General features: G+C 44.8%; 1 protein-coding gene across 5 annotated transcripts; it reads left to right on the forward strand.

The window, feature by feature from the left end:
* Nucleotides 1–773: 773 nt before the first annotated feature.
* On the forward strand, nt 774–27778 carry TSC1 (TSC complex subunit 1; the record flags this gene model as incomplete). 5 transcript variants are annotated; one of them, XM_079706456.1, is made up of 21 exons in its annotated part: nt 774–879; nt 4538–4641; nt 5963–6115; nt 8089–8233; nt 9772–9926; nt 10316–10389; nt 13453–13628; nt 14246–14361; nt 14697–14812; nt 15123–15237; nt 16971–17040; nt 17452–17556; nt 17821–18379; nt 19449–19492; nt 20142–20308; nt 21104–21286; nt 22186–22296; nt 23435–23557; nt 26412–26599; nt 26677–26838; nt 27247–27778. In XM_079706456.1, 21 exons carry the CDS (start codon nt 774–776, stop codon nt 27776–27778), a joined length of 3504 nt encoding a protein of 1167 aa, XP_079562582.1. The 5 variants fall into 5 exon arrangements, with proteins under 5 accessions (XP_079562582.1, XP_079562584.1, XP_079562583.1 ...); XM_079706458.1 differs by having other exon boundaries at nt 22186–22254; XM_079706457.1 differs by having other exon boundaries at nt 20157–20308.
* Between the last annotated feature and the right edge of the window lie 154 nt (nt 27779–27932).

Here is a 27932-nt window from a genome sequence, read left to right on the forward strand (position 1 = left end):
GGACCATAGTGGGGAGAAATGAATAATTGTAAATGTGTATAGTGACACTGGAGAATGAGCTGCTTTTTCTCTATGAAGATAAGGTGACTGCTCCACTGCCATAAAGGACTGGGTTTTTGAAGGTGCAGGGTTCCCCTGTTCATGCCTACTTCCCTGTAACTAGCAGCATTTGAGTGTGTGGCAGATATCTGGGATGAGGAGCGTACACTAAAAATAGAGGAACCACCCCTGGTTCAAATGAGGTTTATGCACTTGTGACCTAACTGGCCACACTAACTTCTAGACTCTGATGGGGTTGTCAAGAAGAAGATAGCATGCTTTCAGTTCTTTTTCTGAAAATAGTTCATCTACTCTTTAGATCACTGATTTGAAACATAAACATAGTCTTAGCCAAAACCCAAGGTAGAATCAGAGTAGGAATAAAACTTAGATTTAGTCCCATTATTAAGTTGCTGTGATGATTCCAACTGGTATTGTTCTTTTTTTTTAGGTTTCTCTCTGTTGCATTCCCTAGAACTCTTCTTCATAAATTTGTCAAGGACAGAATTATTTACACGCCCCAGCTTCTTTTATCAGCAAAGTTCTGGACAAACTTTTCACTGCTTCGAATATATGCTCCGTTTGTCTGGCAGGTAGTTTTTTGTGGGGAAAAATGGGGCCATTTTGTTACACCATCCCTCTTCTTTTTTTCAGTCTGGTAGTGGTACCAATGAAGAGCCTTCAAAGTCTTTAACACACATCCTGGACCCAGCACAGCGCATTCGTGTAAGATAATGGCCCAACAAGCAAATATTGGGGAGCTCCTCTCCATGTTGGATTCCCCCATGCTGAGTGTGCGTGATGATGTAACAGCTGTCTTTAAAGAGAACCTCAATTCTGGTAAGCAGAATCGTACCCTGGTTAGCTTATCTGCTAATCAGACGAGATTGACCTAGAGGTGACTAGAATCCTACTGATAAATTTTGGTTTTCATCTTCTAAAGAGTGTCTTTAAAACCACCAAGGAAAAGCATACATCGGTGGATTCATTCCACATGTGTTTCAAGCTTTTAGTTATGGAAATACTCAAATATGCACGCAAACATAGAAGTAAGAGTCACATAATGAACCCCATATACCCAGCCTTTCCTGTTTCATCTTACCTCCCTGACTTCCCCCCACCCAGGTATTTTAAAGCACATCCCAGGTATATCATTTCATCTGTACATCACATGTGATTTTTCATATGAAACATGCTTAGCCTCTCTTTTTATCAGAGAACTATAAATTTAAGCAGTGCCCTTTCCTGCTTCCCAGGTTGGCTGAAATCCAATCTTGGTCATGGAAATGGGCACTGTTAGGCGGCGAGTACATGCGTGCTCTGCCCTTCTGGAGTCTCTGTCATCAACTGAAAAGCTTGTGCCATTTGGCTGACAGACCTACAAGAACCTGTATTTCATTATAGCCTTGAATGAAATGTAGTGGAAACTTGGGAAAACCTAAGTATCCTTCAGCAGGTGAATGGTTAAATTAATTATGTAGAGCCATGCCGTGGAGAACAAGGAGCTCAGTAAAGAGAATGAAGCAGGTCATAGATGCTGTCATGGACAGGTGTCTACAACACCTCGCTGAGTGGAAAAAACACACATGCACAGACCATGGGTATATGGACATGGGGCCTAGATGTGTGTGATTGTACAAGCATGAGAAGTTTTGAAAGGACATGAACCAAACCCAAGGGGGTTCGTCTCTGGAGAGTGGGCTGGGAGGCAGGTGGTGAGGAAGATGTTCACTTGCATGTTATGTACTTTCATATAACTTGAATTGTTAACAATAGACATGAATTATTTTTGTAATTAAAAAAGCACTAAGATCAGGAACAAGACAAGGCTGCCCACTCTCACCACTCTTATTCAACCTAGTTTTGGAAGTTTTAGCCACAGCAATCAGAGAAGAAAAACAAATAAAAGGAATCCAAATTGGAAAAGAAGAAGTAAAGCTGTCACTGTTTGCAGATGACATGATACTATACATAGAGAATCCTAAAGATGCTACCAGAAAACTACTAGAGCTAATCAATGAATTTGGTAAAGTTGCAGGATACAAAATTAATGCACAGAAATCTCTGGCATTCCTATATACTAATGATGAAAAATCTGAAAGTGAAATCAAGGAAACACTCCCATTTACCATTGCAACAAAAAGAATAAAATATCTAGGAATAAACCTACCTAAGGAGACAAAAGACCTGTATGCAGAAAATTATAAGACACTGATGAAAGAAATTAAAGATGATACAAATAGATGGAGAGATGTACCATGTTCTTGGATTGGAAGAATCAACATTGTGAAAATGACTCTACTACCCAAAGCAATCTACAGATTCAATGCAATCCCTATCAAACTACCACTGGCATTTTTCACAGAACTAGAACAAAAAATTTCACAATTTGTATGGAAACACAAAAGACCCCGAATAGCCAAAGCAATCTTGAGAACGAAAAATGGAGCTGGAGGAATCAGGCTCCCTGACTTCAGACTATACTACAAAGCTGCAGTAATCAAGACAGTATGGTACTGGCACAGAAACAGAAAGATAGATCAATGGAACAGGATAGAAAGCCCAGAGATAAACCCACGGACATATGGTCACCTTATCTTTGATAAAGGAGGCAGGAATGTACAGTGGAGAAAGGACAGTCTCTTCAATAAGTGGTGTTGGGAAAACTGGAGAGGGACATCTAAAAGTATGAGATTCGATCACTCCCTAACACCATACACAAAAATAAGCTCAAAATGGATTAAAGACCTAAATGTAAGGCCAGACACTATCAAACTCTTAGAGGACAACATAGGCAGAACACTCTATGACATAAATCACAGCAAGATCCTTTTTGACCCACCTCCTAGAGAAATGGAAATAAAGACAAAAATAAACACATGGGACCTAATGAAACTTCAAAGCTTTTGCACAGCAAAGGAAACCATAAACAAGACCAAAAGACAACCCTCAGAATGGGAGAAAATATTTGCAAATGAAGCAACTGACAAAGGATTAATCTCCAAAATTTATAAGCAGCTCATGCAGCTCAATAACAAAAAAACAAACAACCCAATCCAAAAATGGGCAGAAGACCTAAATAGACATTTCTCCACAGAAGATATACAGACTGCCAACAAACACATGAAAGGATGCTCAACATCTTTACTAATTAGAGAAATGCAAATCAAAACTACAATGAGATATCATCTCACACCAGTCAGAATGGCCATCATCAAAAAATCTAGAAACAATAAATGCTGGAGAGGGTGTGGAAAAAAGGGAACACTCTTGCACTGCTGGTGGGAATGTGAATTGGTACAGCCACTATGGAGAACGGTATGGAGGTTCCTTAAAAAACTACAAATAGAACTACCATATGACCCTGCAATCCCACTACTGGGCATATACCCTGAGAAAACCATAATTCAAAAAGAGACATGTACCAAAATGTTCATAGCAGCCCTATTTACAATAGCCCGGAGATGGAAACAACCTAAGTGTCCATCATCGGATGAATGGGTAAAGAAGATGTGGCACATACATACAATGGAATATTACTCAGCCATAAAAAGAAATGAAATTGAACTATTTGTAATGAGGTGGATGGACCTAGAGTCTGTCATACAGAGTGAAGTAAGTCAGAAAGAGAAAGACAAATACTGTATGCTGACACATATATATGGAATTTAAGAAAAAAAAAAGGTCATGAAGAACATAGGGGTAAGACAGGAATAAAGACACAGACCTACTAGAGAATGGACTTGAGGATATGGGGAGGGGGAAGGGTAAGCTGTGACAAAGTGAAAGAGCGGCATGGACATGTATACACTACCAAACGTAAGGTAGATAGCTAGTGGGAAGCAGCCGCATAGCACAGGGAGATCAGCTCGGTGCTTTGTGACCGCCTGGAGGGGTGGGATAGGGAGGGTGGGAGGGAGACGCAAAAGGGAGGGGATATGGGAACATATGTATACATATAACTGATTAAATTTGTGATAAAGCAAAAAATAAAAAAAAAAAAAAAAAAAGCAATAAAAAAAAAGAAGATAGGGGACTTCCCTGGTGGTCCAGTGGTTAAGAATCCACCTTCCAGTGCAGGGGACGCGGGTTCAATCCCTGGTTGGGGAAGTAAGATCTCACATGCCTTGGGGCAACTAAGCCCGTGCTCCGCAACTACTGAGCCTGCGCGCCACAGCTAGAGAGCCCGTGCGCCACAATGAAAGGTCCCACATGCCGCAACTAAGACCCGATGCAGCCAAATACATAAATAAATTAATATTAAAAAAAAAAACAAGAAGATAGTATTTCATGTGCTCTTATGGCTATTTAGGCAAATAAACTTGGTATTATCCTATTGTTAAACCTAAATTCATTTAAGGAAGCAGAAATACAACACTTCATATAACTTTGGGTAGCATACATAGAAACGTTTTCTGGATTTTGTGACAGGCAACTATTTGAGGTAAGTTTAGAGTGTTAAAGGAAATTATTATAAACTGCCCTTTTCTTTCTGTAGACCGTGGTCCGATGCTTGTGAACACCTTGGTGGATTATTACCTGGAAACCAATTCTCAGCCTGTATTGCACATCCTGACTACCTTGCAAGAGCCACATGATAAGGTAACTGCTGGAACTAATGGTAGAGATTTGATACATTTTCTATGAGTGGTGTGACAGTGTCTGTGCAGCCCCAGTGCACAGTCTGTCCAGAGCTCACTCCTTCAACTTATGCGTGCCATTGATGATACTGCCCCCAGAGTATAACTACATATAAAAACAATTGTCAGGACCTACGTTTCCTGAAAAGTTTTCAAAATACAACATATTCAAGAGGCTTTTAAGGCTCTTTCTGCTTAAAGAAATCCTGTAATCCTAAACTATAATTGTATAGTGACAGTTTGATCCATCAGGTACCCATCTTTAAACCCATGCTCTGAGTAGGATTTTCAGACTTTTAATCAATATGGCAGAATCTGTTAAGTGTGGGCAACTAATGGGACTAATTGACTAGTGCTGTTTCACAGCACCAGGCACTTGGAAGACTCCTTCATGTTTTGTTTTTGCTTTTATTTTTGTTGATGGTAAATAGCTAACATAGCATTGCAATTGCAGATTTTGGTACATCTTGAGTTTGTATGTGCTAGTGATTTACTTTACTGGGATTTGAAGGCCTTGCCATTGTCTGCCTTTTGCAGTACATCTTGGTTTGTTTTTTTTTTACTCTGGGCTGAATTTTTTTTTTTTTTTTTTTTTTTTTTGCGGTAAGCGGGCCTCCCACTGCTGTGGCCTCTCCCGTTGTGGAGCACAGGCTCCGGACGCACAGGCTCAGCGGCCATGGCTCACAGGCCCAGCCGCTCCGCGGCATGTGGGAGCCTTCTGAACCGGGGCACGAACCTGCGTCCCCTGCATCGGCAGGCGGACTCTCAACCACTGCGCCACCTGGGAAGCCCTGGGCTGAATTTTAACTTCTACTACTACCTGATTTATATCTGGGGCCAAATCCATGTAGGCTGGGCTATGGGAGCAATAAGTAACTGCTTCCAGCAGGATCCCATGAAGCTTCAACAACCTACCACAGGCTTATTATAACATTGGTTATTATAAGAAGTGGCCTATATGTATTACAGAAAGAGGGCCTATGAAGGAGTCTCTCCCCGGCTTATAGACCTGTATTGTGGCATCCTCTTTCAGAAGCTGCAAACTGGCTTCCCTCTCTCAGGCCAAATGCAACAGTGTGTTGTTTGCCAGCATGGTTTTAAAAAATCTTGAATTTGATCTCTACCTGCATGAGCCTTTCTTTACATCAAAGGGAAGACTTGAGAGACTGGGCTATATCTCTGCTGCCTCTCCTTGTGTGAACTTCATACATTCATGTGTGCATTTCCCTTGGTTTTTCCCAGCTTTATTGAGGTATATTTCTCTTGTTCTTGTGCATTTTCAGCACCTCTTGGACAAAATGAATGAATACGTGGGCAAAGCCGCCTCTCGGTTATCCACCCTCTCTTTACTGGGCCACGTTGTGAGACTGCAGCCGTCTTGGAAGCATAAGCTCTCTCAAGCACCTCTTTTGCCTTCTTTACTAAAATGTCTCAAGGTACGGTGTTTGTAAGGATTTGAATGAAATAGCTTTGTGAATATAATTTCTGAAATCCTGAGTACGTTAAAGCAAGCAAGCTAGATTTTAACTTTGAGAGTTTGAAAACTTCTGGGCATTTGGTTTTTCTTGAATGTAACTTGGTCCAGAATAGGTACGTAGTAAGCTCTCAGTGCATCACTGCGACTATTGCAATATGTTTGGTCCAAGCAAATGTGGTAACATTTCGGTCAGGTTGGTTGACATTATGCTGTTCCAGCCCTCTTTGATTTCATCATTGTCTAGCCTTTCCTCCATTGAAAACATACTGGTTTGTCTTGGGGGAACCCCCATTTCTAAGTTCTCTTTTGGCTAATAGAAAAATGGCTGAAAGGCTCTTTCAACTATTTAGGAGCATGTTCTGGTTGCAGCTGAGTTTCAGTCTACGTTTTTGCACTAACCGTAGTGCGTTTTTCTACAGAGGGAGTCAAAACCAAAGTAGAACTTTTAGTTTCTAAAAGTTCTAAAAAGTTTCTAAAAGTAGTGCTTTTAGTTTTGACCGTGGCTTGCTGAAATACTCAGCGTTATTTGCTTAGTCTGTTTTAGTTCCTGGACTGGTTTCCTATCTATAAAATAAGGAAATGTGGTTAATCTGAACTACCTGTACCTCACAGAGATGTGACATGAAAATATCCAGTAGTGTTTGTTCCAGAATGGCAGTGCCTTTGGAGTCATCTGACACAGCACCATGCAAATTGATTTTTGTCTCTGCCAACAAGGGTAACTGTTTTAATCTCCCTAGAGGTGGATCTCAAGGAGTCATACTGGTAGGGTATCATAAAAATGTGCATTTAATGTTAAGGAAAAGCAGGAACAATTTTAACAATTTTTTTAAGTGAATGGATTGACGAGAATATAAGCCGATTTTGAGGCACACTGTTTAGTTCAGATTGCAAAATACTTATCTTTTCCAAAAAGATAAGCCTTGAAAATTACTTACGGACTGTTATTCAAACCTTCAGTAAGAATGTTTTGTTAACCAAAATTAAGGTTAGTCCTTTTTACCCAAACTCATTATAGATTCTTGATTCTCCTACCAGTATTGTATGTTCTTCCTACTAAATATCCGCCATAACAAATGGCTTGGTGCTTGATGTAAAAGCTAAATATATTTAAAACTTTATTTCCAGACTCGTAGATTCCTTTTTTAGTAGGAATAATGAATGTCTTAGCCTGCATGGTAGTCTTTTGATTAATATCTTGTTTCTTCAATCTGAACTCCAGTTACTTGGCAAACATTCATAATTTAATTATGGATCATGTGAGCTGCTGTAGCTAGTCTGAGTTGATTCATTATTCATTGGTTATTAAGTGTCTTCAATTAGTCTAAATTTGTATGACTTGATATTTAAACTGTAGACATCGTCAGAGGTCACCATATCTTCTTTTATTTGCTGGTCTCTAAATATTGCTGTGAAGGTGAGCCATTAAGTAGACTTGTTAGTGCTATACTAATTTCTTATTAAATTATACTTCTGTTGTAATCCTTTGAAAATAGTGAATGACTTGTCAATGTATAAGGTTCTTTTTAATTGACTTTTAAAAAGTAAGTATTTTATGATTTGGTTGAATGAACAAGAATAGCAGCATTCTTTTGTTCTGTTAAAAAGCAGCTTCTTGTGCTTCCCTCCAAGGGCTATAAATAGCACATCCTAAGTCTCTGGGTTTGGGTGTCCCCAAGCCCCGTTCAAGCCCCTACCCCAGATGAGTTGGGTGCATCAGCGTGGTCCCTGCAGACTCAGCCTGGTTGGGCTGGCCCCCAGTGGCTTTTGGTTGCATCTGTTTCAGTGTTGTGCCCCCACCCTTAGGGGTAGTAGGATAAGTCTGTGCTGGGCGTCTAACCTGTGACCCCTTGGTGTTAGAACCTCCAAGTGTGTGGATTCTAATGCTGCACCTGACAGGTGTTTCTTCTTTCTTGACCATCCCTCCTGCAGATGGACACCGATGTCATTGTCCTCACAACAGGGGTCTTAGTGTTGATAACCATGCTACCAATGATTCCACAGTCGGGGAAACAGCACCTTCATGATTTCTTTGATATTTTTGGCCGTCTTTCGTCATGGTGCCTGAAGAAACCAGGTAAAGATCTCCTTCTATACCTGTCATGCCCCACCAAGTGAGTGCTTTCATGATTGATTGACAGGTCATGTGCTGGAAGGGAAGGACATGTAGAATTCTAAGGCTGAAATGGCTGGTTGTCACCAGCCAGATGAGGAAATACCTCAGGTACGTCCACCAGAGGCACAAATAAGAAGCATGACTGTTGGGACTTCACTGGTGGTCCAGTGGTTAAGACTCCATGCTTCCAGTGCAAGGGGTGCAGGTTCGATCCCTGGTCAGGGAACAAAGATCCCACATGCCGTGTGGCACGGCCAACAAATTAAAAAAAAAAGAAGCAGCACAACTGTTGAGATACCTCCCTTATTTTGTTGGCTTAAAAGGATTAGTTGTCAGAGAAACTGAGTGGTAGGTACAACTTGCTGATTTTTCAATAAACTGAAAAACAACTTCAATCTGTGTCCTAGCAGTACAGGACTAAGCTTGTGGTACATCTTTGTCTTCCTCTGCTGGTCTATAGTGACAGAACACAAGCTTCTGGTTCAGAGAACTTGTCCATCGTAAATGTGGAAGAAGCAGAGAGAGTGCAGCATGTCCTAATCAGTGTTCTAGTTTCCGATACAGTGGGGTTTTGTTTCCATATCGACAGGTAGTACAGCTCTATCAAAATGATTCAGAAGCTATATAAACACGTGAAATTTGGAATCCTTTGGTCATCCCAGCATGAGATATTCGTGTTGAAAGCATGAAATGTGTCAGCCCTGGGAAATGGAATACTCTGGCTTCCTGTGCAGGATTAAGTGACGAGCCTGAGGCGCATATGATGCCGGCTTGTCTCGTAGGCTTTTCCTGGGGAGAAAGAAATGGCCTGTCCATTAATTTAGAGGAGCTTTATGTATACTGTGGACTTGGGGTTTTCCATAGGGTCTAGGTAATGCTAGATGAATTATATTTTCTATTTCTCCCACTCTTAGCTCTTTAAGCTTATTTCTGGGTGGTAGTTTTTCACTCTGTAGTTACAAATCTGCATAGCTAAGACTACAAACTGATTTTAAAACATTCTCACACATTCGTTCCACAAATCTATGAACGCCTCTTACGCATCAAGCCCAGTGCGAGGCACTAAGGGTACAGAGGTGAGTGAGTCGGTGCTGTTCTCAAGAGACGTGTACTGAGTAGGGCCGTGGAGAAGTATGACTACAGATTTCAGGGAGTACTGTTGTAAAGGTGGTTCAGTGTTATGAGAATGTCTGGGGTCCTATTTTGGGACTGGAGAGGAGGGCAGAGATTAGATCAGTGTGAGCCTTTATGGGTCACTCTAAGTAGATGGGAGTTTATCCAGAGGCCATGGGGAGCCACTGATGGATTTCAAACAGGGGTGTCCGGTGTGTTCAGATTTGGATTTTAGAAAACTGCTCTTACTTACTTACTGTCTTTGGAGCAAGGTGGGAGCACACGTACGCAGGGAGTCATGCTGGCAGCCCTGTGCTCGTGTCTGTTTCACACACATCAGTCTTGTGTTCAGCTCGGTGACTCCTTTCAATGGTTTTCTTTTTTAGGCCACGTAACGGAAATCTATCTCGTCCACCTCCACGCCAGCGTTTATGCTCTCTTCCATCGCCTGTATGGGATGTACCCTTGCAACTTTGTCTCCTTCCTACGTTCTCACTACAGTATGAAGGAGAACCTGGAGACTTTTGAAGAGGTGGTCAAGGTAAGTAACAGAAACTCATTGATTTGCTACATAGCATACTGTGTAAGTAGGCTGCATTTATAACTTTTGTATTAAATGATAGACAAGGAAATTTTGAAAAGAAATTCAGCCTTCTCCCTGTGCTGCCCACTGCCCCCAGCCCTGGTAACCACTGATCTATTTTTTGCCTTTATAGGACTTGCCTGTCCTGAACATTTCATTTATATGGAATCATATAATATGTGGTCTTTTGTTAATGGCTTCTTTCACTTAACATAATGTCTTGGGATTCATCCACGTTGTGGCATGTATCAGTACTTCATTCCTTTTTATTGTCAAATAATATTTCATTGTGTAGAAATACCACAGAAGTTAAGCCTTTTATAACTTGTCAACCCAAACTCTTCTAGCCAATGATGGAGCATGTGCGAATTCACCCAGAATTAGTGACTGGATCCAAGGACCATGAACTGGACCCTCGAAGGTATAGAAACTGAACTAGTGACACAGAATTTTATAGGCTCACTTAAGAAATTGAAAATGTGACCTCGGAGATGTCCCTTTTGAGGTGTTGTTGGGGAAGCATGTTCTTCTATTTATGGAATCATTCCATTTTAAAGGACTTTTACAGTAAAAAAAACTTTGTATGCGCGAATCTAAAGCATATTCCTCACAGACAGGATGGAGGAGGTTGCAGTGCAGGTACCCGCACTGCAGAACCCCAGAAAGGCTCGCAGCTCAGTGTGATTGTGCAAGGCGGGCGCTGAGGTGTGTGGTTGGAACCAAGTGCACTGTGGAGAGTCCGGACGTCGAGTGGCCGGGCTCCCCAGGTCCCTTTCTCTGTCCTGCTTAGCTAGGCGACTGCCATCCTCCACGGGGCTTTGCAGAAGTGGCCAGGTTCCTCTCTGGGGAAGTGGAGTCTTCAAGGCTCCTGATTTGAGGACGCCAAGTATGATGGAGGGTGGAGCTGAGTCATGACTGGAAAGGGGGGACCAGGGTGAAATCCTACACACTGAGCTGTGAGAGGCTCAGCCCCTCCCCGCCGCTTCTCTCTGGCTGGCTGCCAGCCTCATGCTCCCCAGGCTGGGGATTGAAGCCTTCTGGGGGACAAGGGGTCCACGGCTATTGACATTGGAGGATCTCCCACTGGGAAGGGTGGCTCACTGCCTGATCCCCCTTCAGCAAATTTCACTTCTCTACGAGCCCTCCTTCTGCCACACGAACCTCAGGTTAAAGCAACTTGCTGTGAGATATATGTAGAGAAACATAGCAAATGTGTAAGAAAAGTTTAGTAATAACACATGGATACTTGTGTAGCTGCCACTTGGCTGCAAAAAATGGGACATTAACCTCGTCAATTGCAGCCATCTTTCTCCCTGTTCCATGTCTCACCTCAGAGGCACCTACTATTCTTGCTTTTATTTTAATCATTCTTTTTCTTTTCTTTATAGTTTGACCATATGTATTGTTTCATTTTGAAAAGCTAATTAGGAAGCAAAGTCTGGCCTTGGAAAAGGCGGTCTTGTCATCATGAGGTGAAGGTTCCCAGGAGGCGAGAGGAGGAACTGAGTGTCTGAGTCTTGGTTGGGTGTCCCCTTCCTTGAGAGTTTACAGGAGTCCCTTCTGGGGAAGTCGGTGGGCAAGGTCATGAACAAGTCCTGGGAAATGTAAGGCTTCCCCTAGTCAGGGCATCTGGCGAGGCCAGATAGTGAGGGCCCAGGGCTGGATGTGCTGCCGAAATATGGCAGAGGGAGGGGACTGCTCTGTTTGTGCTCCTGAACTCACTGTGGCTGCTTCCAGGAATAGGTCAGAGCAGAATCATTCTGTGGGATGAAATGAATGTCCTTAGCTGATCCTGGCAGAGAAGGGAGAGTAGGAACTTCATTAGTGCATAACAAGACAAGCTCAGTACAAACAAGTTATCGTCACCTAGACACTCTGTCCCTCAGTTAGAAAGAGGATATGGTGGCAGCAGAAACCTTAGGGATGGCCTGCAACATGCTTGTCTCTTGGCACGTCTGTTCTGATCTGACCAGGTTGTCTTCTGCGCCTCGTACACAGCTATCATCTTGTTGTCCTGGGGCTTCTCTGTGCCTCTCTCCTGTGCAGGTTCTCCCATTTCCTGTATCTCATGCCTTCTTTTCTGGGTCACTCTTATTTTCATGGTATATATCTTCTAGTAGCTTTTAGAGAAAGGATGTCATTTTCTGTGTGGGTATAGATTTCTAGATTGGGAGTCATTCTCATTCAGCAATTTGAAGGCATTATTCCATTGCTGCCTTGCCTCCAATGCTGCTATTGAAATCAAAAGACATTTTGATTTTTTTTTTTTTTTGCAGTACGCGGGCCTCTCACTGCTGTGGCCTCTCCCGTTGTGGAGCACAGGCTCCGGACGCGCAGGCTCGGCGGCCATGGCTCACGGGCCCAGCTGCTCCGCGGCATGTGGGATCTTCCCGGACCGGGGCACGAACCCGTGTCCCCTGCATCGGCAGGCGGACTCTCAACAATTGCGCCACCAGGGAAGCCCTGAAGCCTGCACGCCTAGAGCCCATGCTCCTCAACAAGAGAAGCCACCACAACGAGCAGCCCTTGCACCGCAACGAAGAGTAACCCCAGCTCGCCGCAACTAGAGAAAGCCTGTGCGCAGCAAGGAAGACCCAACACAGCCAAAAAATAAATAAATTAATTAATTAAAAAGAACAGTTGATGTCTAAAAATTCAGACATCAGGAAATTTGAAGCATAGAAATATGGAGGTAGGGTAACAATTCAGCTGAAGCAGCTAAAGTTGGAAGCTGCCCAGAAAGTTCCTTCATGCCCTTTGAGAGGCGTTCAGTCTCCTCTCTCACTCCTGGCAACCATTGATCTGCTGAAAGCATGCTTTGTCATGGTGGTGTAATAATTTTTCTTCTGTAGAATCTACCTCTTTGGTTGGACCTTTCTTCTTTCTATTACAAGCTGTGCTGAGTGGTGGTGTCCATCTTGATGTATGTGTATTTCCATAGGCTAAATTCTTAGAAGTGGAACCCTGGATCACATAACAGGACTCTTTAGACAATTCTTCCAATATCCTCATGGGCTTTCTCTCAGTTTGAGACTTGCTGTGCTGTATTTCTGGTCTAGGGATGGATTAGAATCCTGAGGCTTTGATAGGAGACCTTAAGTCAGCCTCAGCTACCTGGCAGTTTCCAGGTCTCCCTCTTGTTTGATTACCTTTGTGCCGAAGGAGAGTTTCCCCTGGTGACTGCTCTGCATAGTTTGTGTTCTGTTCTGAGGCTATGCCTGGTCTTTTGTTGATGGAATTTTTGTTTCAGATTAGTTTCTGATAACTTGATATAACCATTTTAAATAGGGAGCGTATAGGTTTGTAAAATGAATGGCTAATTCTTTATATCATAGTGCTGATTACTACTTGGGCTGGTGTGGTTCTGCCTGTTCTTTGCTAGTCATAGTTCAGTGGCTGGCATTGAGTTAGCACTCTTCAGTATTTGATGGTTTGAGTAAATGGATTATAACTTGCACTTCTTGACTTTCGTTGCCTTTTACAGGTGGAAGAGATTAGAAACACATGACGTTGTCATAGAATGTGCCAAAATCTCTCTGGACCCTACAGAAGCCTCATATGAAGATGGCTATTCTGTGTCTCACCAAATCTCAGCCCGTTTTCCTCATCGTTCAGCCGATGTCACCGCCAGCTCTTATGTTGACACACAGAATAGCTATGGTAAAAAGTGACTTTGGTACTTATCTGCTTTACAACTTTGTCTCTAGAAAGCATTGTTTATTTTTGTTGACTTTTTTCCCCTTTCCTAGAATAAGACTTAGGTCAGCTCCTAGGAATTGTTTCCCAAATATTTAGAATTTGAATTTGCCGCCATTTTCCCCTAAGTTTAATTTACAGTCCCATGTCCTTGATCTCCTTCTTGATAGTATGTCAACAGACTTGGGATGTGTCAACACTTAGCAAAGAAAATGGATTAAAGGATTTGGCTTCTAGGCTCCAGCTCATAAAGGAATCTTAGATTTTTTCAGACACTTTTAGTGAGGCCCTCTGGGCTGTCACATTGACACAGTTTTGAATGAACCTGGACAATTCAGAATTGGATTCATGTAAAAGTCTAGGCTTATCTATAGGTAGCACCCAGCGAAGTTGTCATACAGGTTGTGCTTTTTCAAGTTATCCTAAAGGTTAACTAGACATCAAACCTTACTAAACTTTATTTCCAAAGGGTATTTAAAGAGGCTTTTAAATTATCAAATGGTCTCGAGGACCGTAATTCTTTATCAGAATAATCTGAAGCCACACACTGACCCCCCTGTGTTCTTTCCCTTCCGTTGTAGGGAGTGCTACTTCTACCCCTCTCTCCACTTCTCGGCTGATGTTGTTACACACGCCAGGGCAGCTACCTCAGACTCTGAGTTCCCTGTCGACACGGCTGTTAACTGAGCCGCCACAAGTATGGTGTCAAATAGTGTGCCTGCTTTCTTCTCTGCTTGCTGGTGAAGCTGACCATTTGGGTCAGGATTTAGCCTATGGTTGGGAAAATCTCTCACTGCTCATTTCAGGAGTTAGTTTTTAAGGATGCATGACATTTGCAAGAAAAGTCACTGTTGCCACTTGGGTTTCTCTTAGAGTCTAGACTTACAAAATGCAATGTGTCTCTTGATAAGGCTTTAATAAGATGCCTTTTTCCAGTTGAAAGGCTAAATTTAAGATCACTGGTCATGGACTTAAAGCTCGGGAGGCGTAGGTATCTGTTCCTCATCGCTGACCTGCCTTATTAACTTCTAGGCTACTCTTTGGAGCCCATCTGTGGTTTGTGGGATGACCACTCCTCCAACTTCTCCTGGAAATGTCCCACCTGATTTGTCACACCCTTACAGTAAAGTCTTTGGTACAGCGGGTATGTATGTCTTAGGTTAGATTTGACTGGTTGGTTCGGGCCGGCCTTTTATGGTAAGGAAATATCTCTTAGATCTAATAGTGAGTTTGAGAGCCATTTGCAGTAGTAAACCTGTTTTTGACAATACAAACCCCTGGAGCTTTCAGAACACATAAAGTGAACCTAAAAAAAAAAAAGACTGATCTAGATCCCCAGAAAGTTAACTCTAGCAGCTTTCTTTGCAGTAATAGTTAAGCTGAAAAAAATTTGGCAGTCTCCTAATTGTTTTACTTCCTCAGAGTGTGTATATTCTGCTCTTGTCTCTGAGCAGGTAGAAAAGGAACTCCTCTGGGAACCCCTGCAACCTCTCCTCCTCCAGCCCCACCCTGCCATTCGGACGACTACGTGCACATTTCACTCCCGCAGGCCATGGCCACAGCCCCCAAGAAGGTTTGCCTGGGCTCCTCTGCTGCCCTCCCCACCCCCCCGCCCAAGCACAGTGACATGCTTCCAGCCTCACTTTGTGAAGCCTGTTATGCCAGATAGAAGTTTGACCTAAAATATAATGGGTTTGATTCAGATCAATTCAAAATAGACTAACCAGCAGCTCTCAGAGTGTGATCTGCTGACTGCAGGGGCCTCAAAACGCTTTAAGGGCATCTGCCAGGTCAGAACTACTTTCATAGTAGTACTAAGTGGTTATTCGCCCTTTTTACTGCATTGGCACTTATACTCATGGCACAGAAACAATGGTGGGTGAAAGGGCTGGCCCCTTAGTATAAATCATACTCTCCTAGTAGGCATTGCATTCTTCTTCCTCGATATGTTCTTTCAGTTTAACAGAAGAAAAGAAACAACAACAAAACAAACCTTGAGTGTTCCATAGAAAGAACGCCTATGTTTAATATTGTTTGTGCTGAAGTAGGAAATAGACATAAAGCACCTTGAGTGCATACCAGTGTGTCACGGTCACCACAAGCACTTGTGCCATTATCTGCATTAAGAGCTGGGCTAGTTGCTTTTTTTTCATGGAGCAGCAGTTTTATTTGAAAGAACAACTGGTGACAAACTATGATTACTCATACTTGAGTGTCTGGCAGGCAGTTAGCTTCTTAGATGACAAACTGGGTCTGTCACTTCAAGATAAACAACTGACGGTATTTGTTGCCAGTGATAAAAGGTGAAATTAGAATATTAAACAACTGCTATCTGGCACCAAGAGCTTAATAGTTTCCCCAGGTCTTTTATGATGAGATTGAAAAGGCTCGGGAAGCTTGGTCAGTAACTTGAGTTTTTGATACCGTGTCATGAAATGTTGCCACACTTAGAAGATCTGCATGACTTGGTGACCCAGTATTCTGCATGCCCAGCGTATATGTTATAGAATCACACGTAGGTAAAAGACGCATTTGGGGGACAAGGCAGACCAGTGGATCTTGACACAGTGTGAAGAGTGAATTGCCATGGTTTCAGATTCTGCACTGTAACTAACCTTGAAGAAATACCCCTTGTCAGGTTTTAGTGTAGTATCAAAGATGGTTATCCACAGGTATCTAAACACTCTGTTTACTTTTTATAACTACTTGTCTGTGGGCCCTAGAGTTTTCTTCACACACTTGAGCCAGAATAGCCTAGCAGCAGAGCAGAGGCAGACCTAAGAACCCAGCTTTCTTCCCCTAAGCCAGATATGAAAGGGATTGCAAAAATGTGAAACAGCTTGATGCTTCTCACTAAACTTATTTATCATAAAAATGTTATTTATGTTTACATGTATTGGGTCGGTTTTTTTTCGGCCGCGCCGCACATCTTGTGGGATCTTAGTTCCCTGACCAGGGATTGAACCCGTGCCCTCAGCAGTGAAAGCCGGAGTCCTAACCACTGGACCTCCAGGGAATTCCTGGGTTTGTTATTTTTAAGTGAATTAATAATTTTAAAATTCTGTTTTAGTTTGTAACATGGTAACTATCAATAGGTATAACCACATAAACAAAGTCCTTGAGATTCTCAATAATTATTAAGAATAGGAAGGCGTCCTGAGACCAAGCAGTTTGAGAACCATGGGGCTAAACTTTAAACTCCTTTATAATATGCTAAATTTTTACGTGTTTAGGATATTTCTCTAATATTAGAGAACATGTACACAAATTTCTGCCTTGTGATATAAATGGTACCTGTCTTTTCAGGAAGAGAGAACAGATTCTGCAAGGCCCTGTCTACATAGACAACACCATCTTCCGAATGACAGAGGATTAGGTAAAATCTCTGGGTAACAGTAGACCTTGCTTCATTCTTGATGGGTTATGTGTGGAAACAGGGAAATTCTGGAACACCACAAATCACTGAAGCCCAGAGATAATGAAACATATAATTAATTCGGAAAGCCAGCCTCATAACAACAGCCCCCAAAACCTTTAAGTGCCTGTGTTTCGAGCTGGTTGAACTGTGGCTTTATCTGTTCTCTGAGATGTTAAGAACAGAGAGTTATATTTTCTGTGGGATTATTTTTTGATACCTTTAGTTAGATTATTGTAATATTTTGGCTTTCTGTGGTAGCTTTCTGTCTTCAGCAGAAGGAATCATAGTAGACCTTTTCTGTTACAGTGGACGCAGTTTTCACAGTGACAGGGATGACCAGTGTGTTTCTTTGTCTTTGTTTCTCTTCAGAAGAGCCACCTGGGAGCAAAAGGTCTGTCACTCTCAGTGATCTTCCAGGGTTTTTAGGTGACCTGGCTTCTGAAGAAGATAGTATTGAAAAAGATAAAGAAGAAGGTAACACGTGCAGGATTCTGGGCTCGTGTGGGATCGCTGCGAGTTGATAAAGCCCTTCTGCCCTAGTACCAGGATGTAGCGTCAACACACACAGGCTTGCTTGGTTTTTCTTCTCTTGGGGGAGGAGATGGGAGTTGTATTCTGAGTCCTGGGCCCGGTAAAGGGAGGCCACTGTTGATCTGTCCCTCTGGGGGGCCCAGGGCAGCGTGCAGCCCCACACTGCCTGTTGACTGTGCTGTCTCTTCTCTCCCTCCCTGCTCGCAGCGGCAATATCTAAAGAACTCTCTGAGATCACAACAGCCGACGCCGAGCCCCTAGCTCCTCGCGGAGGCTTTGACTCTCCCTTCTACCGGGACAGTCTCCCGGGCTGCCCGCGGAAGACCCACTCAGCCATCTCCAGTGCCCAGGGCACCGGTGCGAACCCTGAGCCTCTGAACTCCGCCCTGGACAGGCTGGGGCCTGACACCCCAAAGCAAGCCTTTACCCCCATAGACCTGCCCTGCGGAGGCGCCGAGGAGAGCCCTGCCGGGGACAGAGAGCGCCAGGCCTCTCTGGAGAGCAGCATCCTCACTCCCAGCCCTTTTAAAATTCCACCTCAGAGGGGAGTGGGGTTTGGCAGTGGGCAGCCTCCCCCGTACGATCATCTTTTTGAGGTGGCACTGCCAAAGACTGCCCGTCATTTTGTCAGCAAGAAGACGGAGGGACTGCTAAAGAAAGCAAAAGGGAACACAGAGGAGGACTGCATGCCCTCTGCCTCCCCCATGGAAGTGCTGGACAGACTGATACAGCAAGGGGCAGACGCGCACAGCAGGGAGCTCAGCAGGTAAAGGCGCGGCGGCTCTTTTCCTTTACGCGTTCCGTTTGTTATAAACTACAAGAAGCTGGTGGTTGGAAACAGGAATTATTCTTGTGCTCACCAGAGTCAGTTGGTTCGCTGTTTTGTCAGGCATCCTTCTAGCCTGTTGCCTTTCATGTACACGAATGTGTGTATCCTCCACACAGGCGCGTTAAACTCAGGTAATTCCTTAGGTTACAGGCCATTTAAAAATGGGTCTTTTATATTTGAGCTGTTCTGTGCCACTGTGCTGTGAGGAAGCTCAAATGCTTTCATCTTTGCTCTCTGAAAATTTGAGGATGAGGTTATGGTGTTCAAATAATATAGAAATAGTGGTCACAGAGTCTCCTTCTCCAGCTGAAGATTTGTTGTTGTTCTGTTTTGGTAACATAGTCCATTAGATGGAAGATAAAAACCGTCAGCATTTCAATGCAAGTTCATGGTGGGCTGCCCCTGCTCACATGGGTTAAGAACCTGTCAGCACTGTTTTCACCCCTTCCTTATTACACTTTTAAAGGTGATCTAGAGAAAGAATAAGGGAATCACTAGTCCACAGTGATGCCATTTCTAAACAGGCGCTTAGGGAATGCTAGTTTTAATTTTTCTTCTGTAGAATAACCTAAGGTGGAATTTGACAGATAACTGTAATGTTTAAGATCTCTTTTTGAATGAAGTTTAGTGTAAGAGACTCAGGTAAATTACCTGCTTTTTCCTTAACCTTGGGTGACAGTAGCTTCTCAACAGAGAGGGTTGAAAACAGCTCTCAGTTTTGTGATCACTCAGTTGCCTTGGAGAGCTGACCAAAATTCAGAGGCTGCAGTATGAGCTCCGAGTTAGGGCCTTTCCACTCCAGAAACTTGGTCGTGCTTAATGGGGGCCCCTTCCATCTGCTATAAGGCCCCTCCTCTTACCCCGGGTGGGCTTTGTGTTTGAAACTTTCTCATGCCTGTGCACTTGTGACCACAAGGAAGTGATTTAATGTTGCTGCAATTAAAAGTCCAGTTAAGTTTTTCTAGGTAAGATCTGTAACTTTGTCACTCAAAAACTTTTTTCCTAGGTTGTCTTTACCCAGCAAGTCTGTCGACTGGACCCACTTCGGAGGTAAAGTTGTTACTTTAGCTCCAAATCTAGCCCATAGAGATCCTGCTTGCTTGTTGCCTTTTCTGTCCTTGAAGGAGGTGCCCTGTAGGAAACATCTCCCCTTCCCGACTGCTCCAGCCGGGTTATCTGCTTGGGTACAGAGTCTCTCACGTGTTGCAAAGTCAGCATTTCCTATTTTTGGAAAGTGGCAAGTACCACGTGCTTGAGAGCAGAAGTGCAAAGAGGCAGGCCTCATGCCAGCCTTCCCTAGAAAAGATCCAAGTGCAGTGAGTGGTGCTGGGACAGTTCTTGAGCGAGAACCTACCAAGAAGCAAGAAATGGAGTCATAGATAGATAGATAGATACATAGATACATAGATAGATAGATAGATAGATAGATAGCAGATTTGTGGGGAAGAACACTTGGAGCTCTCAAAGAGCCACCCTACGTTGTACCCCTGTGCGTTCCTTTAAAAGGAAGATGGGTAGTAGGTACTGCCCCTCCCCCTTCCCCAGTGAGTGACTGTGGCTGGAAACCAGGTGGTCATTTGCAGAGTGAGTGACTGTTTCTTCAGGAATCGTGTTTCTTAAGCTAACAAACCACAGCTGGGGCTTGACTGAACGCTGTGTAAAAGGCGTCTCTGCCACCCTCCCTCTGCTTTACAATCAGGCTCCGCTCCCTCAGATGAGACCCGCTCCCTCCGTAACCAGTTGCTTTTACTGCACAACCAGTTACTCTATGAACGTTTTAAGAGGCAGCAGCACGCGCTTCGGAACAGGCGGCTCCTGCGCAAGGTGATCAGGGCGGCCGCTCTGGAGGAGCACAACGCTGCCATGGTGAGCACCTCGGGGCCGGCGGGGGTCGAGGCCAGAGCTCTCCGTCCTGGCTCTGCCCGCTGGTGCAGCTTGGGGCAGGTCACTTCATCTCTGAGGTTAATACGTGAACGACCACGCCCCTGAATTCCCTTGCAGCTCTTCGAAACCACGGGGACAAGTGATTTTTTTGTGTCTGTTGGTCTATAATTGGCTATGATGATAACAGAGGCAAAAGATGATTTTGTTTCTCCAAATGTAAAACCAGCTCTCCTGAAGCAGCTTTATGGCAGCAACTTGGAGGGCAGTTAAGCCTGTCAGGCCTGGAGAGTGACCTTGGCTCTAACACTCATTACCTTAGGAAAGTCATTTAGCCTCTGGAGGCCTCTGTTACCCATTCTGTAAAATGAGAAGAATAATAGCAGCATCTACTTTCTAACTGTGGTGGTTAAAAAAAGCGTGTCAGGAAGCATTTGCGCATCACTGGTGCAGGGTAAGCTTTCAGTCAGTGCTCGTCACTTTAGTGACCTTGCCCAGTACCAGCGCTTACTTCAGTGCTGGTGCTTAGGACTTTTGAAAGTATCAGGAGCAAGTTGATCGCTGAGAAAAGTCCTTTAAGCAACTTTTGATCCATTTGCTAATGTGGAATTTGGAAACCCTTGACCAAAAGCCAAGTTAGACAGCAGTGAGCTGTCAGACTCTGGGCCTGTGGTTAGCTCGTGCCTGTTCAGGTGAAGCGTCTGCAGCATGCATGGAACTTGAGGGTCACTGCCCATGCTGGAAGGCAGCTAAAATGATGGCCTCTTTGGTCTCTGCTAGAAAGACCAGTTGAAGTTACAAGAGAAGGACATCCAGACATGGAAGGTTAGTCTGCAGAAAGAACAAGCCAGGTACAGTCAGCTTCAGGAGCAGCGAGACACGGTGGTCACCCAGCTCCACAGCCAGATCAGACAGCTTCAGCACGACCGGGAGGAGTTCTACAACCAGAGCCAGGAGTTACAGGTACGCGCTGCGGCGCCCGGCAGAGGCCGCCAGGAAAGGGCGGGAAGGCACCTGATTCATCTCTGAAATCGTGGCACGTAGATTTCACGTCAGGTACATTTTATTTAGGGCAGAGGGTCCCCAGCTTTCTGGGTTCACGGTTCTGTCAGCATTTCATTGATTTTTTCCTGGTACTCCACAGCCAAAAGAAACATCTAACAGTTCTCCCTAGTAACTAGATCCAGACAATTTAGGATTTAGGTCCTAACGACTTAGTAGCTGTTAGAAAATAATACACATACTTTTTTTTCAATTTTCAATCTCATTTTTGAGTGACCATGGTCACTTAACAAATGCGGTGTGTGTACCTGTTGGGCACTGCCGAGTCTCAGACCTTGGAATCAGATGAGACACTGACGCCCTCAATTCCTATTTCACATTGGTTTTCTCATGGTGATGTTTATCACAGCAACCACCTACAAGCCCAGCTTTGCAAAGATAATACGTGTTCCACAGGCACTTAGAACACCTGATACTGAAACGCTGAGCTCCCTCTAGCTAGTAGTTCACATCATGACCAGTAGATGTCGCTGTGTTTCCCTCGAAATTTAAAACTAGCCCCACAGCGCCTCTGTGAGCCTGCTCTGTAGCCCTAGGGCTCTTTGGTGCACAGTTTGGGAACTGCAGATTTAAGCTTTTTTTTGTTTTTTGTTTTTCCTTTTGATAATCAGTCAGAAACTCAGAAATTAACTATAACTTACTTTTTAAAACTAAGAAGTTAGTTTTAAGCCTGATGGCCCAAGAATAGTAGAGCAACAGAGGCACGAGGCTTTCCCAGTTCTCTGTGGGCCGATGGCCAGGTGTGCCCGTGGCCTGGCCTGCTGGCACTCTGTAACTTCCTGGCACGTCTCCTTGGGCAGACGAAGCTGGAGGACTGCAGGAACATGATCTCGGAGCTGCGCATAGAACTGAAGAAGGCCAACAGCAAGGTGTGCCACACCGAGCTGCTGCTCAGCCAGGTGTCTCAGAAGGTAAGAGGCGCGCAAGCTGGGCCGTGCTCACACCACTGCTGATGTTCTTCCTCCAGACAGAACACGTGTATTACTTGTGTGTCTGTGTCAGGGGTTCCCAACAGGGAGTGATTCTGCTCCCCTCCCCCCAGGGGACATTGGGCAATGTCTGGAGACATTTTTGGTTGATGGTTTTTGTTTTGTTTTGTTTTTTATTTATTTTTGGCTGCATTAGGTCTTCATTGCTGTGCGTGGGCCCCCTTTAGCTGCAGCGAGCTGGGGCCACTCTTCGCTGTGGTGCGCGGGCTTCTCATTGCGGAGGCTTCTCTTGTGGCAGAGCATGGGCTCTAGACATGCGGGCTTCAGTAGTTGTGGCACGTGGGCTCAGTAGTTGGGGCTCGCGGGCTCAGTAGTTGTGGCTCACAGGCTCTAGAGCGCAGGCTCAGTGGTTGTGGTGCATGGGCTTAGTTGCTCTGCGGCATGTGGGATCTTCCTGGACCAGGGCTCAAACCCATGTCCCCTTCATTGGCCGGCAGATTCTTAACCACTGCACCACCACTGGTTGATGTTTTTGATGCTACTGACATCGAGTGGGCAGGGGCTGAGGTGCTCCTAAACATCAGACAGTGCATGGACGGCCCTGCGGCAGGGAACTACCTAGCCTGAGCCCTGGTCTGTGTGTATCCCGGGAACTTGTTCTTAATACTTCGTTTACATAAACGTGAAGAGTTCGTTCAGGCTTTTGAGCTATGATCTTTCCCTCTTTGGAAGTCATTGCACTCGTATGTAAATCACTTACTCAAGAACCTGTGGGTTTACCCCAGGGCTTTATCCCCCTGGACCTAACGTCCCTGCTGTGGTGGTTGTGTACATACCCATCTCCTCGAGGTGCCCTGTGGGTGGCCAGTTTTGATGTGGAGCATTTGCCCCTCTTCCCCTTTGCATAGGGACAATTTTGAAGTACGTTTCTGTCCATTTTTGTTGCCCTGTATGCCTTCCTCCCCACCAGCTGTTTTGGTGTGGCCTCTGAAACCACGGGGGTTGTTTACACTGACTCAGCCCTGAAACAGTGTGCTCCTAGCTGGTTCCCTGTTTAATGTGCATTTGCTAGCTTTGTGTCTCAGATCTTTCACTTTGCTTGTTTCTGTGTTTTTGTTAGCTCTCAAATAGTGAGTCGGTCCAACAGCAGATGGAGTTCTTGAACAGGCAGCTGTTGGTTCTTGGGGAAGTCAACGAGCTGTATTTGGAACAACTGCAGAACAAGCATTCAGACACCACAAAGGTATGTGGGCTTGGGGAGCCAGACCCTACCTGGGACGCTGTTAGGACCCAGGCAATATGTCTATGGCACAGCACAGAGAATGGCTTATGAATTGTTTCCTGAAAGATGGCGTGGCAGACCTAGTGTCATTTCCACCTCTCCCTGGTCTGGCAACACAGGCACTTTTCAGCTATCACACAAACTTGTTTCCCTTAGTTGGGTTGCTTTGAAATTAAATCAGTTATATGTGAAAGCACATAATGGTAATTGGTACAGACTAGGTGATAAAAGTGTTTTTCTTCTTTTTTTTTTTCTTTTTTTTTTGGGGGGGTGCCACACTGCACGGCACGCGGGATCTTAGTTCCCTGTCCCGGAATCAGACCTGTGCCCCGTGCAGTGGAAGCGTGGAGTCTTAACCACTGGACCACCAGGGAAGTCCCAAAAGTGTTTTCCTTCTCTTACCCATGCCCCCTTCTTTAAAGAGAGAGAGACAGGCTAACAGATAAAGAAAAAGGATGGGGAGCCAATTCTGTTTAGCATATAACTCTCAGGGCTGTGGGTTTATACTGCTATAAATATTTTTTTTCTTCATAATGTTGAATTTAATTTCACCAGATGGTGGTTCAGTCCTGGCAACAAGGCCAGCGTCGGGATGACCTTACATTAATTAGTGCCTTAGCAGTGGTGTCGAGGCAGAAGTCTTATGTCGCTTTATAAATAGCCTCGGGTAATGTTGGTGAATGAGTTGGGAATGGAATTTTAAGAATAAATGCTTAGATGCTTCCTGTTACTAACTTCTTCATCACACACAGGCTTTCTTTTTAGGATTTCTTGGGCTTGTGCTTTGTAAAGCTTTGTTTTCTTTTTCCTTGGCCAAATGTAGGGAGTAGTCTTAGAATCAGAGAGATGGAATTTTCATAATAGTTATTCATATTTCTCAGCTCCTCTCAACTCTCAGATTCAGACTCCTTTAGAAGGATGTTAAATGTGGAACTTGCACTAGAAACCAGCTCTCACTAATTTTGGAAGTATAATGGCCTCAGAAAAAGAAAGAAGGGAAAAGAGACCTGAGGGACTAGAGAACCTCTGAAAAAGCTTACTTAAACACACTCCTAACTCTCCCAAGAGAAATGTGGATGGGTGCCGCGGTGCTGTCTTTTGGTTGGAACACTTACGCCCTTGGGACCTCAAGCAAGCCACCTGACCTCTTTGGGCCTGGCTTCACAGTTCATAAAATGCGCGTGGTGATACTGACTTGCAACCTTCAGCTGTAAGCAGCAACAAAAAAAGACTTCACTGGCTTAACCATAAAGAGTTTCATTGTATCTCTTGACAAGAAGTCCCGAGGCAAGTGAGTTCCAGGTTGGTCAAGTCAGAAGCTGAGGGACAGCAGCAAGGAGCCTGGTTCTTTCCCCTCTTCTGCACCACCTGATCTATCCTCTCAGCCTTGTCTTTGGGCCGTCTGTGCTCCTGGTTGCAAAGTGTGTGCCACAGTTAACACTGTCACAGGTCGATGTCATGATGTCCCCTGGAGGAGGAGAGCATCGCCTCCTGCACGTCTCTCTCATCAAGGAAACCTTTGCCAGGAACTCTCCACCAGACCTCCCACCCTTGTTATTGGCCACAATTATGTCATGTGTCCATCCCTAGCCAGCCATGGCTTTGAACCTGTTTTTGGACCTGGAGCTGGGCTTCCTCTTGTTCAGTCAAGTAGGGGACGAGAAATGGGTATCTGAGCATCAGGTGGGGAATGGCTGGTAGGTACTGGGTGTAGCCCCTCTTACGTGGCCGTGAGAGTTAGTGATAGTGCATAGATGTTCCTAGTTCAATACTTTGTTTGATTCTCCATAAATACTTGCTGTCGTTTCCGACAAGAGTTCAGTTTGTGCACCTAACCTATGCCGAAGTCTGGAGCCATTAGGCATAACTGGAATGGCCACATTATCTGGTCCCAGTCCTGAGCTTAACTCGATCCCATTCTGACCGAGGAAGCATTGGGCTTGCTGGTCATCTTCGAGGTGGGGTGCCTTCAGGGAAGCTCATCTCCTTGCTCCGTATGGTTTATTATCTTTTTTAAAAAAACAAATGTATGGTAACTTTATGTATATTTTACCACAATAAAAAAGCCACACAACACAAACATAGCATATACTTGTCAGAAAAGCATCCTTTCCACCTCTCTTCTGAGGATAGTGCACGCTGGCTGTTTCCATCGGTCAGCAGGCAGGTTGTCTTCCTGGCATGATTGACAAACCTTGTCAGGGTACCTGGTCTGCAGATGGTCATTCCTGTTGCGTCTCTAGCTTTATCTTAGTTGGTATTAGGGGAGGGAGAAGAGTAGAAAAGAAAAGAAACGACCCATACCGCTACTGCGCCGGCCTACACTGCCACCGCGCCGGCCCACGCCTCCACCATGTTGAAGTCATAACTGAGTATTGGCGTGTTTTCAGAATGTGTGTGTTAACATAGTTGATCACATTATTCACGTGGCTTTATAATCTGCTTTTTTATCTTTTACTGATACACATAATTTTTAAAAACTTATTAAATAGAAGATGTACTTTAATTTACTTATTTTCTTGATGTTAGACTTCATAGTTTCTAGTTTTTTGCTCTTCTGAATATGCCGTGCTGATTATTTTTGTGCCCAAATGTCTATTCATGTTTCAGATGATTTCCTAAGGGATGGATTTCAGGGAAGGATTACTGCCAGCCTACTTTCCAGAAAGTTGTACTAGTTTCTATTTCCACTAGCAATATACTAATAAAGTACCGTCTCAATGTTTGTTACGTTGATTTTTCAAAGTGGATATGGCACGTTCATTTTCTAAAAGTACTACAGTTCCTTTTTTTTGTTTGTTTGTTTTGTTTTCAGGAAGTAGAAATGATGAAAACTGCATATCGGAAAGAACTAGAAAAAAACAGAAGCCATGTTCTCCAGCAGAATCAGAGGCTGGATACTGCTCAAAAACGGATTTTGGAACTGGAATCTCATCTAGCCAAGAAAGACCACCTTCTTTTGGAACAGAAAAAATACTTAGAGGATGTCAAACTCCAGGCAAGGTAACTTTCAGGGGGAAAGTTGCTGTGATGTATTTAAGTAGAACTTCCCACATTCTGGGGTGGTCTGTATCTTTCAGAGGACAGCTGCAGGCCGCAGAGAGCAGGTATGAAGCTCAGAAGAGGGTCACCCAAGTGTTTGAACTGGAGATCTTAGACTTATACGGCAGGTTGGAGAAGGATGGCCTCCTGAAAAAACTTGAAGAAGAAAAAACAGAAGCAGCCGAAGCAGCGGAAGAAAGGTAGGAGCAAAGAGTCGGCAGCCATGGCCTTGTCGTGAGGCTGCCGCTGACAGAGCAGGGAGGCATCGCGTGGTGTTAGTGGCGGTCCCAGCCTGACAGGCGAGCCTGCAGCTCTCAGCTGCATCCCTCAGAGCGCCCAGCCATCCTTCTGAGTTCCTTGTCCTGGGGCCCGAAGCTCTTGATAATGGTCCTGGGAAGCGTTCCTATTTAAGATCGCCACCTGATATCCCTGGTTGTGGCTTAGGTTTCTCTTCATGAGCTCTCAACACGGGAGTCCCCTCTTCTAGAATGTAGAGCGGGCCGGCAGAGTCCAGCGTCGGTGCGAGCGCGCGTCCAGGTAATTCCATGCTTCCCAAACACGGGCACTGCAACCACCAGCTCCCTTTCTCGTCCTCGGATTTCTTACAGGCTCGACTGTTGTCGTGATGGCTGCTCAGATTCTGTGACAGGGCACGGCAGTGAAGAGGCATCCGGCCCTAACGGGGAGACCAAGCCCCCCAGGCCCGGCGGCGCCCGGGGCGGTAGCGGAAGTAGAGGAGGCGGAGGCGGCAGCAGCAGCAGCAGCGGCAGTGAGCTTTCTACCCCGGAGAAACCCCCAAACCCGAGGGTGGGCCCATTCAGCAGTCGGTGGGAGACTGCCGTGGGAGAGCCCACTACGGGCATCCCTGTGACTGTCGGCTCACTTCCTAGTTCAAAGAGCTTCCTGGGCATGAAGGCTCGAGAGCTATTTCGTAATAAGAGTGAGAGCCAGTGCGATGAGGACAGCCTGACCAGCAGTAGCCTTTCTGAGACCCTAAAGACAGAGCTGGGCAAAGACTCGGGTGTGGAAGCCAAGCCACCCCTGAACCTAGACGGCCCGCAGCCACCTCCCCCGAAGCCAGACAGCGTGGGGCAGCTCCGTATCATGGACTACAACGAGGCGCAGCACGAGCACAGCTAGGGACCGTGTCAGTCAGTGTTAACTTGCGTATCGCCGGCCCAGGACGGGAGGTGTGAGTGCCCGTTTCAGAGCTCTCCTGTTCCCGGGGTTTGAGGGGCTAGCTCCCGCAGAGGAAATGGGATGGGGGTCCTTTGACGGTTGACTGAATGCAGAA

This window comes from Hyperoodon ampullatus (assembly GCF_949752795.1).
Source record: "Hyperoodon ampullatus genome assembly, chromosome: 6".
NCBI classification, from domain to species: Eukaryota; Metazoa; Chordata; class Mammalia; order Artiodactyla; family Ziphiidae; genus Hyperoodon; species Hyperoodon ampullatus.